The 14,568-nt window shown below is 38.2% G+C and overlaps 1 protein-coding gene across 1 annotated transcript in view; it reads right to left on the bottom strand.

Moving 5' to 3' along the window:
- Positions 1-14,568, bottom strand: part of TMTC2 (transmembrane and tetratricopeptide repeat containing 2) — a 270,784-nt gene that overhangs the window by 56,008 nt on the left and 200,208 nt on the right. Inside the window, exons 6-8 of the mRNA XM_010008050.1 lie at positions 13,987-14,171; positions 12,310-12,388; positions 235-356 (exon numbers count right to left, since the gene is read on the bottom strand). Coding sequence (XP_010006352.1) covers positions 235-356; positions 12,310-12,388; positions 13,987-14,171 — 386 coding nt within the window. The remainder of the gene's footprint in view (positions 1-234; positions 357-12,309; positions 12,389-13,986; positions 14,172-14,568) is intronic.

Raw genomic sequence — 14,568 nt, 5'->3', positions numbered from 1 at the left:
GTTTTTTAAGCAACCTGAATCACATGTTGGAGACACAGAGGTGACGGTATTTCAGGAACGGATGCAATGTTTCATCAGAAAATGACACTGTCAAAATCCTTAACTAGAAAGCATAACTGAAATAGCACGATAAATAGGGCAATAAGCAATTTTCAGGATGGTGTCTTCCCATCCCTTTACCTCACCTACTTGAAGGGCCTGGGACCAGCTCCCAGGAGCTGCTGATTAACTCACCGTCAGAGCCAGCAGTTTTCCATAGGTGAGATGGGCTGGGATGTGGTCGCTCTTGGATCGCAGTGACTCCACATACCAGCGCTCTGCTTCTGGCAGCCGACTCATTCTCATATAGGCTTCACCTATGGGGTGAACCAAATGTTAGTGAGAATTTATCAAGGTCTCCTGAATTTATCAGCTCATTTATACTTTGCTGCTCATTAAATGGGCAGAGATCTTGAAAAGGATGCAGTGCTTTGAACACCTGCCTTGAAAAAGCAAAATAGCCTTACAAGCACTTAAGTGAGGAGACTTGAGTTACGGCTTTATAAGCGCTGAAAGAGCATAGTTGAAATTAAAGTCTTGCTGGAACAGGATTTCAAGATAGAGCTCCAGCTGCTAAGTATCAGTCAAAGATCTCAAAATAACAGATTTTTTTTCACATCTACTACAGAGGAGTTACCTCTTTTCCAGCAGTCTACATTACACCACATGGAGTGGTACAGAGAATACAGAATGTCCTTGCATTTAATCTCTAAATGTAAATGTGTCCCTGCCCAAGCCAAAGACACACTGAAAATCGCTACAGAAGAGTCAGGATTTTGTCATCTCAACAGCTAATTCAGTTAAAATAAATGGCTAAGTACTTTCCCAAAATTATAAAGTCAGTTTATCCAGTGTCACCACTGGAAGACCAAGAGAGGACTACATCTGACACAAGTAGAGGATGCCTAAGGCTGTCTCCAGGTGAATCGCTGTCCTCAGTTCTGCAACACATGGAAATCCACAGTTCTGAGGGCATCAGAGAGAGAGAGAAGGACTATTTAGTTTTTGTGCAAGTTTGAGGTCAACTATCACACCCCCAGAACTCAGAGAAAAGGGTACCACCTACATGCTCAAAGAAGGAAAATAGAAGGAACTCTTAGCATGGGAGTGATAGGTCACCATTAGTATTTACAGGGGCTATGGAAGATTTTCTTGATGAAAGAAAACTGGACTAGATTAAGATTTTTTAATTATTTTTTCCTATCTTTGTCACCAAATTATTGAGATTCCAGGCAAAATGTGGCATATAAGTTAAGAGTTTCAGGAGTTAGTATGCAGTGGATGAAAAATGACTAAACCACAGCCCACAAATAAAATGAGCATTATGTAGCATCAAAAGTCACACTAAGACAAGGCTAATGGGAGCCAATATAATTTTTTAAGCAAATTAAGAGTTTTTACAAAAAGGAATGCAAGTTTTTAAATCTAGCAGACCAGGATTACCAGGCTTTCTAATTAAAGGATTTACAGTGCATTCTGTACTCATCACTGGTCTTGACCGTTGGATTACATACACAGAAGTACAGGTAACCCTACACCTAACCACACCAGGCCGCACCTGGACTATTTCATCCAGTTTTGGGCACCTCAGTCGAGGTGCTGGAGCGAGTACAGAGGAGGGCAACAAAGCTGGTGAACGGCCTAGAGAATAAATCTTATCAAGAACGCTTGAAGAAGCTGGGAATGTTTAGTTTGAGAAAGAGGACGCTGAGGGGAGACCTCATCAGTCTCTACAACTACCTGAAAAGACATTGTAGAGAGGTTGATGCTGTTCTCTTCTTACAGGTAATTAGTGACAGAACAAGAGGGAATGTCTTCAAGCTGCAACAGGGGAGGTTTAGGCTGGACTTTAGGAAACTTTTTTTCACAGAAAGAGTGGTTAGACACTGGAATAGGCTGCCCAGGGAGGTGGTTGAGGCACAATGCCTGGATGTGCTTAAGGGTCATTTGGATGTGGTGTTGGTGGGTATAGTTTAGGGGAGAACTTTATAGAGTAGGGATGATGGTTGGACTTGGTGATCCCAAGGGTCTTTTCCAACCTGAACAGTTCTATGATTCTATGATTCTAAGTAGCTGATGTTTCAGTCCCAGAAGTACTCAAGTTTTTCTGTTGGTAGCTAGGGCCAAACTAACAGAATAATTCCCCAAAAAACCCAAGTCAAATTAAAAAAAAAAAAACAACAAACAACACCAAAAAAACCAGCAGTCATTCCAAACAGGACTGAAATCTTATTAACAACTTAATAAAGTCCCTTATTTTCTAAAGTTCTAGCTCTCAGGGAACAGTGTTAGAGCAAAGCATTGCTAAAATCCCAAAATAACATGAACAACCCTCAAAACTCATTATCAAAATCAGAGATATTAATGTGAAATGCATTTTTTTCCACTATGCCAGCATTCACAAACAAGTGATGTAATATTATACCTTGTTATGCACAAAACAAATTCATGAAGTGTTGAAAGGATCGGAGAAGCCAGAAGTCAACCTATATGCTCCCCTGAACTCCTCTTCCTTGCTGTATGCTTTATGGCAGAATGTTTAATTGTTTGACTGCATATTATTTTTCCCACAGGCCCCTGCTTCACTTAGTATACAGGAAATGAGGAATCCATATTGCCTTTTCTTTTCTTTAAGTGGAAAATTCCAGCCCAACCTGTTACAGCTTGGCAAAGTTTCAAGCAATTAACAACAAGATCCTTTCAAGAGAAATATAAGCAGCTATAAGAGATGGAGTTATTATCTGCTAGTATATACTGAACACACTGCCAAATTTCAAAAAGATCCAAGGTTCTCATCTATTTTCCATGATGGATTCTGATATAAGAAGAGATTAACATCTTTGGAGTACAGGAAAATTCAATTTGTAATAAGTTTTAAGAGCTCAACTACTTTACAAGCTAACCTCCTAAAACTTTGAGGGTACTTCTGGGCAGTGCATCTAGAAATGAAGATACAATATGTCAATCTAAATGTCAAACTGTAGGAAAAGGAATTTTATTCCCTCAAGACTTCACAGGAAATTCTCTATAGAACATTTTTCTTCTGAAGAGTTGGTTTTCTGCCCATAAGCCAAATACAGTCAAGAATTACTATATTATAAGCAATTAGAACATGTCATTACTACAGAAGGAAGTACTGTTAAGGGGTCTGTTATTAATTTCCTCTTCTGAATGATTTACAATTACACTCTTATCTAAAAAGAAATCAAAGTAAGCTGAAAACTGACAGAAGCTCTGCCACCACCATACTCAAAGACTGGAATAAAATCGAGCAACTGTTAATTGAAGCATTAATTCAATCAAGTGATGTGTTAGACCAATGCAATTTTAATGAAAGCTATTCCAGCTTCTGATACTTTTCCAACAAAATAACAAAGAAAGCATGTATGGATTGAATTCTGTCATTCAGGATGCATTTGTGTTTCTGAGATTAAATAAGAAAAACAGTATTTGTAATTTTCAGTCATGCATTTTTATAAACTTGCAACATGAATGATTTAGTGATTAGGTAAAAACAGTAGCCATTGGCAGAAAATATGCAAACTGTACATATGGGAAGGTTTAACAATTACTTAATTTGTAAAATCTTTCAAAACTCATATTAAAAATCTGAAAGGACAGAAACACACAATTTATTAATAAAACTTGTCCAGTTCAAGACAGTTGCATTCTACTTTTCTATCAAGGGTAACAACAACAAAGAAAGAAAGTCATGGCAGTGGAAACCTTAAGACATAAACTGACAGTTATTCCAGTTCCTTAACCCATACTGGCAATAGAAACACTATTTAAAGGAGTGTATACATAGTTCATTAACAACTCTAGTAATATTTCATGAAAGAGGAATGAGTAATAGGCTACCTTTTAACTAGACTGACACCACTTTAACTAAAATCTTGGTACTCAAGTGGATTTTCTTTGCCATAGAGACAGATCGCTTGCAAGACTACCATCCTCTAAAGCAGTATTTCCCCATTATTTCCCCAGAACCCTCGGGACTGAAATACAACCTTAAAGAAACCCAAAACAAACGAAGAAAAAACCTCAACAAACTAAAGCAACAACAACAACAAAATCTTACTAAAATGATCCCAGAACAAATTAATTAAGAATAATTTAAAAACAGTAGCAATCATACTATATATTAAATATTTATAATAACAGTAATAAAGGATCAGCTTGCTAGCAGTTATTTCCCCTGAAAGGCTAACTTTATACTCGATAATGAAGTGGAATGGGATTGTAATACAAATCCTTAAAAGGTAAAGACAGGAGTTAAGCTTTTCTAATACATATATCACATATTCTTAAAAAAAACAAAATTCAGTACCATTTACCTGACTGTATGTTACATGGTTCTAGATTAACCTCTCATCTGCTGATTTAATATTTGGTCTCTTTCAGATACACTCTGTCAACCCAAGCACTGTGCTTCTACAGGCACCAGGTACCTCTACCTTCAGATTAAGAACACATGCCCCTCTTGTGGTCCTCCTCTTACAACCCCAATAGATATTGCTGAAAAGACAACTAAGAAATTATTTCTGTAAAAGAGACAATTCAGGGTAAATCTGCCTTGCATCATCCATGTGTATGTTAATTATCTACCATCCAAGTTGCTGGATGGTAAAAATATAATATAGAGAAGACAGAAATTAGCATTGACAAGAGCAGACACAAAACCAGAAAGGACAATGGAAATGCACTTTGAAAAGGAAAATTTCTAAGATATAAACATTCAGTCAATATATAAATTTAATTTTTCCACCACTTCTTTGGATTGGGAACATAAGTTGCCTGAGAAAATGATGGGAAGGTCTGCATCCCTGCATGCCACAATACTACAAGGGGTTTGTAACTTTCATAATGCAACTGTGCAGTCTCCTTGTGCAAATCAAGGCTGCAGATGCACCCCCCTAGATATATAACTTCCTTCTTTTTTTCCCTTAGGTACCAGTGCTTACAATAACATAATAAATCTGGAAGCACAGTTTGATGTTATACTATACTGATGTAAAGATATACTGCAAAAGATTACCAGTCCTGGTGATATAAATGCAGTGCATGTATATCTTCTCTAAAGCAGCTGAAGTATGTGAACTTAAGGAGCACCAAGTTTTGTATAGACTAAGCATATTCTGCTTGTTTTTCCTCTTTTACAAAATAATCTCCTTGAAGATTTTGAGGAATGTATTGTATTTTAGAAGGGCTTTTGATGGATAGAAGTCAATCCCCTTTTAATTTGGTTGAGCAGATTCTGATAGGCCACAATTAGCCAAAGCAAAGCCTTTGATCTGATTTAACTAGATCACTAAGCTTCTTTTGAAGGAAAATACCTGAAGTAGAAAACAGATATAAATGAAGGGCAAAATAAAGTCAGTTGCAGCATATAACAGCATGGACTTTGCACAGCTGTTTCCAGTTGTACCAAGACTTCCAATGAAAGGAGTATATTGACACAAATAGAAGTACTGAGTTCACCTGAGAATGATAATTTCATTTTCCAACAGATGTGCAACCCGTAGCAAATCATAAGGGTATAAAACAAGAATTCATAACTGAATGGGTGATTGTACTTTTACTTTGCCTTTTACTTTATTTATACACATTTTAAATTATTAAATATTTTTTGTCAGTAAAACATGAAGTCCTTATAGGTTTCTTTCAAACACTCTTAATAGAAGTACTGTCCACTAGAATCATGCCTAACTGGTATCCCTGTAGTACAATTTCAGTACTGGACTCATTTTTTGTCTTCAAGTGTTATGATTACACTTATTTTCCTACAAAACCCCATATGCTTAAAGCACAAATGCGTTTCAGGTTCAGACTCTGAGCTTTTTCAAAATACTGCCTAAGAAAACTCCAGCACTTCACATGCAATTATAGATCAATAGTCCAGAGAGATAAAGCTAGGAAAATCTGAGAACCTGGAAAAGAAAAACACAACTGGTCTCAAGCATTGTGTCCACTGACCCCTCCGCAATCTACTGCTGTAACATTCATACCCAACTTGAATCCCTCAAACAAAGCAAAGTGAAAAAACAGGAGACACTGCAATCATCCTGGAGATTTATACTCAGCTTTGGACAGCAAATATAAACTATCATAGTCTGCAAAGCCTCAGAGGGGGTAAGAGTTAAAGCAGCAGGATGGGAGCAGGGAGGGGGAGAGAAGGAAGCACAGTCATTTTCTCTCTTCACTATTGGAGTGGACTCCATTCTTATTTCCTTAGAACACAGAATATAAAATACATATATGAAAGAAAAATAATTATTATTTTTTTTCAACCAAGATACTTTTAAAAGAAAACAAAGGCTGTCACATACTTTTATTAAGAAATTACCAGTGAAGCTGCATGAGATGCATAGAAAGCGTACTGATGACTGGAGCTCAGACAAGTGCAGATACCATGCTCTGCATAAGTTATGGTGTGGGACATGTAGTAAAAAGTAAGTCTTGCACAGCATGAACTGTAAAACTATATCAGCAAAAGTGTTTCTTGAAGTTCTAAACAATATTTAGAAACAATGAAGTAAAAGAACATTTAATGGCAACAAGCGGCAAATGGGATAGGAGCCTTAACAATATTAATGGGTTTGTACAAACACCCGCTTCCACCCAAAAGCATAACCAAATAAAGCAATAGTTATGTTATTATGTTATTATCAACAACACAGAAAGTCTCTCTGCATGCTAAGCCTTTGTACTTATGATGCAAACCTCCGTACCAGATGTAAAATCTGGCTCCCCTTTCTTGTTCAGTACCTGGCTGCCACTTGAGTATGATTTGTTTTCTGTCTATGTGCAATGTAGCAAATTAGCAAACAGAAATCTAAACTTTAATCTGTGCATCATTAACTGTATTCACTCCTGCAATGTTGGCTGCTTTTGTAACTTCCATTTCTCATTATAAATGCTTGTAAGACCTTGCATTAAATGCATTTGAAAATAGACACTTCAGATGTTAGTTGGCAAGGCCAGATGAAATGTGATCAAGACATTGGTCTTTATGACAGTACCTTGCCAATCTAAACCTGAACAATGCCACCCAAACATATTTCTTGTTACTGTTCAGTATTAAAATAAAGCCTTCATGGTCCACCTCACACCACTTAACTGGCAGAAGTATGAATTACTGTAGCAGGTGGGCCAGTGTGGTTTTAAAAGCAATGTAATACAATCAACTGTACAGTATCAGATTTCAAGGAAGGAAAAAGACTTATAGAGCAGAGGCTGATCCTTAAGCAATCCTAATATTGGCATTAAAGTGTTCAAGATCCCACAGGGACCATTTTATCTTTTGACCCCAGATTTTAATTGAAACTTTAAACAAAATATATTACCTATTTAATGCAGCTGAGCTGGACTCTGGCCTTTGTAGTGCATGTTGCCATGCCAAGCAAATTAATCTGTGTAACCTTAGCATGTATTTTTTAATTTACATCAAAGAAATATGACATAGGGAAAATAAATATGAAGCCAACCTTATACAGCTTGTTGAATAATTATTTTGATTCTAGTCTTAGAGTTTTAATTTTTAGCTGGTTTGGGTCTTTTCAGGGCAAAAAAAAACCCCAAAAATAAAACAAAAAGGTTTTGCTTCTTGGTGCAAAGCCAGAGAAACATATGGTTTCCTTAGCTGAGTTGTTGCACACCTGGCAAAATAAATCACAGCAACAGGAGACCAAAATCTACCCTGCAACTTTTCATATGTACAAGCTTAGAACATCTGATGCTGGTGTTCTGGTCCTGCTTTTTGTTTCATGAATAAAATGCTAAGTAAAATGGATGGCTTGCTTCTTGAGGCCCTATTCTTTTCCTTTTAATAGACAAGTTACTTAAGAGTTTTAAAGGATGAGAATCAGGCAGGCAGGCTGGCACATGGGAGGAATGAGTCACTGAGCCTGTGAGAGTGAAAGGCCAATAGAAGCAAGGGCAGGAAAAGAAGTGTAACACAAAAGGGAAAGCAGGTGGTATAAAGGCTTAACACTGCTGGAGTGCTAATGCTACTGCACTCCAAGTGCTGGAGTTGAAACCCTAATTCAGTTTAAACAGTTCATCTCCTGTTTATTCTCTTTCGAGTATGTCATGTATATCATACAGGAAAAAAGACTCCAGAAAATCTTCAATGGAATGATTGAATAAGCAATACCCAAGCAGAAGGGTAGCATTCCCCCGTTTCTCCCTCTTTCCAGCAATGAGCACACAGTTGAGTGGGCACAGCTCAGCCAGCTTCATGCAGTTCCAAGCACACGAGACAGGACTGGCCTATTTCAGTTCCTCTAGTCTCCCTTTTAAAGGCACGAAGTAGGCAGACAAGTTTATGTAATGCTGTTTATCAAATAAAGTGTTATAGTGAATGTGTTTATAATTTTATCTTGAACATCAAAACAGAAATAAAACAATCCAGTTGGTCTTCTGGTGCACAATGACACAGTATGGGCTGCAGAGCGGATGCAGTCATGATAATGGATGTGGTTGTGGTGTTTTCCTGTCACATTCGATGCAGAGAGATGACTGAGTAGGTGTTTAGGATTTATCTCATCCAACCTGAGCTAGCAAGTCTAAGCTAGTCATCTCAGCTCCTTTTACAGAAGTAAATTTGCAGAGGATTATTTGTCTAATTGAAAATAGATGTTTAAGTCAGACAGGTTTAATTACTCCCCAGAGGTGACTTTTTCTTTTCACAATATAAAGTGAGCAGAGCTACCAAGCTCTGTTTTGTCATCTAACCTTTACACTATTAGAAGTAGGCCAGACTAATCTAATACAATGTGTCTAACTGCAGTCATGTACACTCATGGACAGATGCATCCAGGACAGCTTTGAACAAACCATCCTGAGTCCTGCTGTTACTAATAATGCTGCACTGTGTTCAATTCCAGTCACTACCCTACCCTGTAAATAGCCTCTCAGATTGCTTTTACAGCCCAGCCAAACAAGCCATACCTCAGTAACTACTGTGAAGCAAATTCTGGTTTCCTGCGACAGCTGCCATCCCAACAGCAACCAAAACACAAAATATATGCTACTTTCAGGGCAAGACGTACTTATAGGGCTTGGTAATACCCTGTTGCTCTTTGCAAAAGGCTACGAGGGGCTAAGGTAAGCTCAGCTGACCCTAACTTGTTATAGGACATCCATGAAATGCTGGTGACTGCCTAAAGGGAAGAGAAGCCAGAGCATGGGCTAAGCAGTGGAGGGAGGAAGTGCAGCAGCCAGCCAAGCCCAGGAAAAGGACTGAGCTGGTCTTTGTATTTACCCTTTCTTTGGGAGTTAATAAATGCAAATCCCAGGAACAGGGGGAACTTGGACATCATGTACTATGCGTATAAAGGAAGCTGAGAAAGACCTCCTGCATCTAAAACGTAACCAATGGGCAAAAGAGTAAAAACCTAAAGAATCTTATAGGTCACAGTCGTTCCATCTACTCACAGGAAAAAAAAGGGTGACACAGGCCTGTTTTGTAATGGAACTACCATCATGGTAGAAACAGCATTTGTTTACATTTTCCAATTTCTGTACATCTGAGGTTCATTTCTATTAGAATGATGAAATATATACCTGCGCTAAAGAAGGCAGTCAAACTTTGGAGGGTTTGCTGGAGCCCTGCAGTACTTCAGCAGTCACTATAGGATACCAATAGTAAGGAGAGGCTTAATTCATGGTATGGTGACTGTTAATAACACCACCAAATGTATCAGAAAATGCTGATAGATAAAACTGATTAAAAAGTAGCTCAGCTAAGACTCTCTATGAACAAAAGTATATGCAATAATCAACTTGTGCATTTTAGCGATTTTAGCTATTTGCATTAATCTGATAAAGCTCAGCATTCAGGGAGAAATAACTCTTCACTGAACTGTATGAACTGTTGTGGAAATGTTTATTCCATTATTGTCATTAGATACTTTGTCACTGTGTCAAGAGAAGAACTTAATTTATTATTTACAGAGGTTACAAACATATAGCAAAGGTTACAACTACAATTTATTTTTTTTTCCTATGCATGTGTACTTCTAAGGAGCTAATAAACCATGTCTTTCCCAAGTAAGTAGAGAAGTGTAAGTGCCTTTCAACAACCGTCAAACCAACTGGTATCAACCAATATATCCCCTTGTATTTCAGGCATTAGGAAGGGTGAAAGAGCCACAAAACCTCACTTGCTTCCTGTTGATCCCAATTGTTTCTACATATATTTTTTATTGCTCTGCTTTGAACTACTTTAAAGGCATCTTACATCCTTTTCTGTCCCAGAAAAATAGGACCTCACAGAGTCTACTGGAGCAGACAGACAGTAAGGTTGCTTAGCAGAAACACATGCCTTTTCAGAGAGGATTCCACTTAAAAGCATATCGGGACAATGAAAAAACCAACTTCTTTACAGATCTGGATACCATAAAAAATATTTGACACTATCCTGCATGACATCCTGGTCTCTAAATTAGAGAGACACAGACTTGATGAATGGACCACTCTGTGGATAAGGACAATCAGAGTTGTGGTCAACAGCTCAATGTCCAAGTGATGATCAGTGATGAGTGGCATTCCTCAGGGGTTGGTATGGGGACCAGTGCTATTTATTATCTTTGTTGGCAACATGGACAGTGGAATTGAGTGCAACCTTGGCAAATTTGCTGACAACATGAAGCTGTGTGGTGCAGTTAATGTGCTGGAGGTAACAGATTCCATTCAGAGGGACCCTGACAAGCTTGAGAGTGCCCCCATGCCAATCTCATGAAGTTCAATGAGGTTAAGTGAAAGGTTCTGCACTTTGGTCTGGGTAATCCCAAGCACAAATACAGGCTGGGGGGAGAATGGATTCAGAACAGCCCTGATGAGAATGACCTGGGGGATGTTGGTTGATAAGAAGCTCAACATGAGCATAGAAAGCTCATGGTATCCTGGGTGACATCTAAAGAAGCATGGCCAAAAAGTCAAGCGAGGTGATTTTCCGCCTTCTCTCTCATGAGACCCCACCTGGAGTACTGTATCCAGGTCTGGAGACTTCAACCTAAGAAGGACAAGGAGCTGTTGGAGCAAGTCCAGAGGAGGGCCACAACGATGACCAGAGGGCTGGAGCATCTCTCCTATGAAGACAGCCTCGAGAGTTGAGGTTGCTCATCCTGGAGAAGGCAAGGCTCCCCAGAGCCTTATAGCAGCCTTCCAGTACGTGAAGGGGCCTACATGAAAGCTGGGAAGGGACTTTTTAAGAGGGCTTGTAGTGAGAGGATGAGGGGAAATGGTTTCAAACTGAAATGGGGTAAATTTAATTAGATATTAGGAACTTTAAGAGTTGATAGGATGCACCCTTTAGTGTGATCCTCACAGCCTTTAGTGTGAAGGTGGTGAGACATGGGAACATGCTGCCCAGGAAAGTTGTGGATGCCCCCTCACTGGAAGTGTTCAAGGCCAGGTTGGATGGGGCTTTGAGCAACCTGGTCTAGTGGGAGGTGTCCCTGCCCATGGCAGGGGGGTTGGAACTTGATGATCTCTAAGGTCCCTTCCAACCCAAACCATTATATCTTATTTCTTTTATCTGTTTAACGTATCCTGTACAAGGATGTGAGGAAGACTATAGGGAGCTCAAGTTAAAGTTTAAAAAACCACAAAACCTCAGCTAAATTTATGTTTCTTGCAGTACTCAAGGGATTGTGTTAAAATTTTAAGGGCACATAGGCTGGTTCTAGAAGAATTCTCTCATTGTAGATTCTAACAGTATATCAGCTGGGAAAAAAGTTTTTTGGCACAACCTCCAAAAAAAATCCAACTATTTCTGTGGATCTGTTTGGACATTTTGTTGCTTTACAAGGAAATTTAACATCCAACACCCACACTAGATTTTACATTATAATTAATCTCACTCACTTTTCTATGAAGTAAATACAGTTTCTTCTTAGTTTCAAAGATGACTAAATGGGAGATTAAACAAACCTGCATGAATTGCACATGTGGTCTGCAAGATACTGGATGAGAAATTCTGAAGGCTGAGAAAAACACTAATCCATGCATTCTAAATGTAAAAGTGCTGTATGGACACTTTTAAAGATACCAGTATCTAACAGTGTCATAATTTATTGTGCTTTATCCAGCATTGCAGTTGGGGGCATTTAAGCTCTGAACCTGGTTTGGCTCACATCTACTGAAGGCAATTATTTTTGTTTTTATTAGCTAATTCATTTGAGCACCAGTTGCCTGGCTAAGCTCTTTTGTTTCACCTTGCCTGACTCCTCAAGTATCTCTCTCAAAGACTAACAATGCACTTACCCATCATGTTGTACAAACTCTGTGGTGCAAACTGTCTTGGCATTTTCTGCATTGCTTCTTTGTAAACTGTAAGGGCTTCCTGAAAAGAGACACATAAGTGGCACAAATAATTAGTAAAGCATCAATTTCAAAAGCAGTCTTTCACATGTAAAACCAAACAATCTTCCTTCTCCAAAGGAAAGATGAAGAAAGAAAACGCATCCATGGCATAAAGATCACAGAAAGTACATAGTTCTCATTTACAAGTTTTATCAAATTCAGTGAAGCTTATTGACAAGAGGACCAGATAAGTTCCAATATTGCAATTCTTTTCCTGAGGGAAAATAAAAGGAACATTTATACAAACCCCTCAATCGCTCATGAGTTTGTAAACATATAGAAAATTCTACAAGCTGTCAGAGAATATGGAATAACATCAAACTGCAGACAAAGGACTTTCTGATGACTAAGCTACAGTAAGTGACCTAAAAATAAAGAAATCATTGTCTACTGCCAAGTAATAACTAAACATAATCCTTGCAAGTGAAGTCTGCTTCACAGAAAGGACGAGATGGACTGAAGTGTCAATAACACCAAAATTGGATTCCCTTCACAAATGTGCTGTGCTTTGAATTACTTGGTCACACATTTATGATTCGTTCAGTGCTTAGGATGCTGGTCAGTCTGTTAGCACTGCATCATTTGCTACATCATCCCATCAAATACTTGCAGCTTGCAAAGGCTGAAATATGCTTTAAAAAAATCTAAGTGCATGATCAAATCAAGCTTGGGTCAGACTGCAATGACCATCAGGCAGAAATCTGATGGTTTATGTTCTCAAAACCCTTTGCTTCTCCCAGTCATTGGCCTCTGATTCTACATACCATTGGCTATGCAGACAACACACTGCTTTTCTCCTATCTTTATGGATGTTTAAACTGCCTGTGTCTGTGTTTTAACCAATCACTAACCACCACCTGACAGAACTGGATTCAGCAGACAAATAACAGAGAATCCACAGAGCTTGTGCATGCCTAATCTTAAGCAGCTGAGGTAACTGTGTCAGTTAGGAAGAGTTATATGGATCAAAACCATGTGTAACTCCTGTTCTGAAGTGTGCCTGGCAATGCAAAGAGATAATTACTTTCTTTCAAGTACTGCTAAAGGTCAAAACTGAAGCAAATGTCCAATTTTAGTAATTTAATCAGGGAGAATGGAGAGGAATCACAACGGTCACATTTGCAAATGTAAATGAGATTAGTTGTGTTGGTGCAGCATGCAGTTACATTAAGAGTATCCAGCCCACATTGGCACTTAGGTCAAGTTATCTGAAAATAGCACATAGTGGGATGTCTTTAAACACTGAAGTTTTTAATTATTCCAACTAGGTCTTATTTTTCGAGATTCAAAAGCAAAGATAATTGTATTTTTTTCAACTAAAAATTTACTTAATCTGTTTTGAATTAAAAAGCTAGTACACTTCAGGTTGGGTGGTCTGTATTCAGGCTATATCCTTTGCCTACCAGTCATAAGAAGAAAGCAAGCAAGAATGAATTAACACGTATGTGTTAATCTTGATTTGGTGAAGTTCAATCAGTTTTTGACTGTCGTGTATTTTGAAACTCTGGATGGAAGCAATAGCTGCCATTTATGTGTGAATGTTTTACCATGATATTTTAGACGAATCTGGAGTCTTACCTCATAGTGTCCTTGTTCATGAAAAAGTTTTCCTAAGTTATAAAGACAGCTAGTAACAGAGCTTTTATGAGCATGAGGATCTTTCAAATTTTCATCAGGGATCTCTGAACACTTCAGGAAAGTCCTCCTGGCTTCTTCTGTCTTCCCTTGGTTCATCAGGATGATACCAGTATTTAAATAGGCAGCTGTGAAGTGGTAAAAAGTGTTATCTTTTCATGGGGTTCCATTATGTTATATCTAATCTTTGCTATACCTCAAAGTAATAGCTGAAAAGGATCCCATGGTTGTCTAATTTGGCTCTGGCATAATATAGATCAATCACTGGTGTAAAGAGGCATATTTAAGATGTAGAGGTTCAGAGATAAGGAAAGGAGAAAGTGGCTAAAAAGACTGAGGAATGAGGGAAGGGAACACTGGTTAGGCAGGGTGTCCCATTTTGTTTCTTTTATTAGGACTGTATTAAGCATAATGTGTCATTGTTTGAATTGTTACAAAAACATATACATATGTTTATCCATATATATATGTGCATGTGTACATACACTTAAGTAGAAAATTCAATACTTAAGCTACAAAAAAGTC

Source organism: Chaetura pelagica, unplaced genomic scaffold, assembly GCF_000747805.2.
Source record: "Chaetura pelagica isolate M959 unplaced genomic scaffold, ChaPel_1.0 scaffold50, whole genome shotgun sequence".
In the NCBI taxonomy this organism is placed as follows: Eukaryota; Metazoa; Chordata; class Aves; order Apodiformes; family Apodidae; genus Chaetura; species Chaetura pelagica.
Note: the sequence above shows the minus strand (reverse complement) of the source record. Positions and strands in the feature narration are given on the sequence as shown.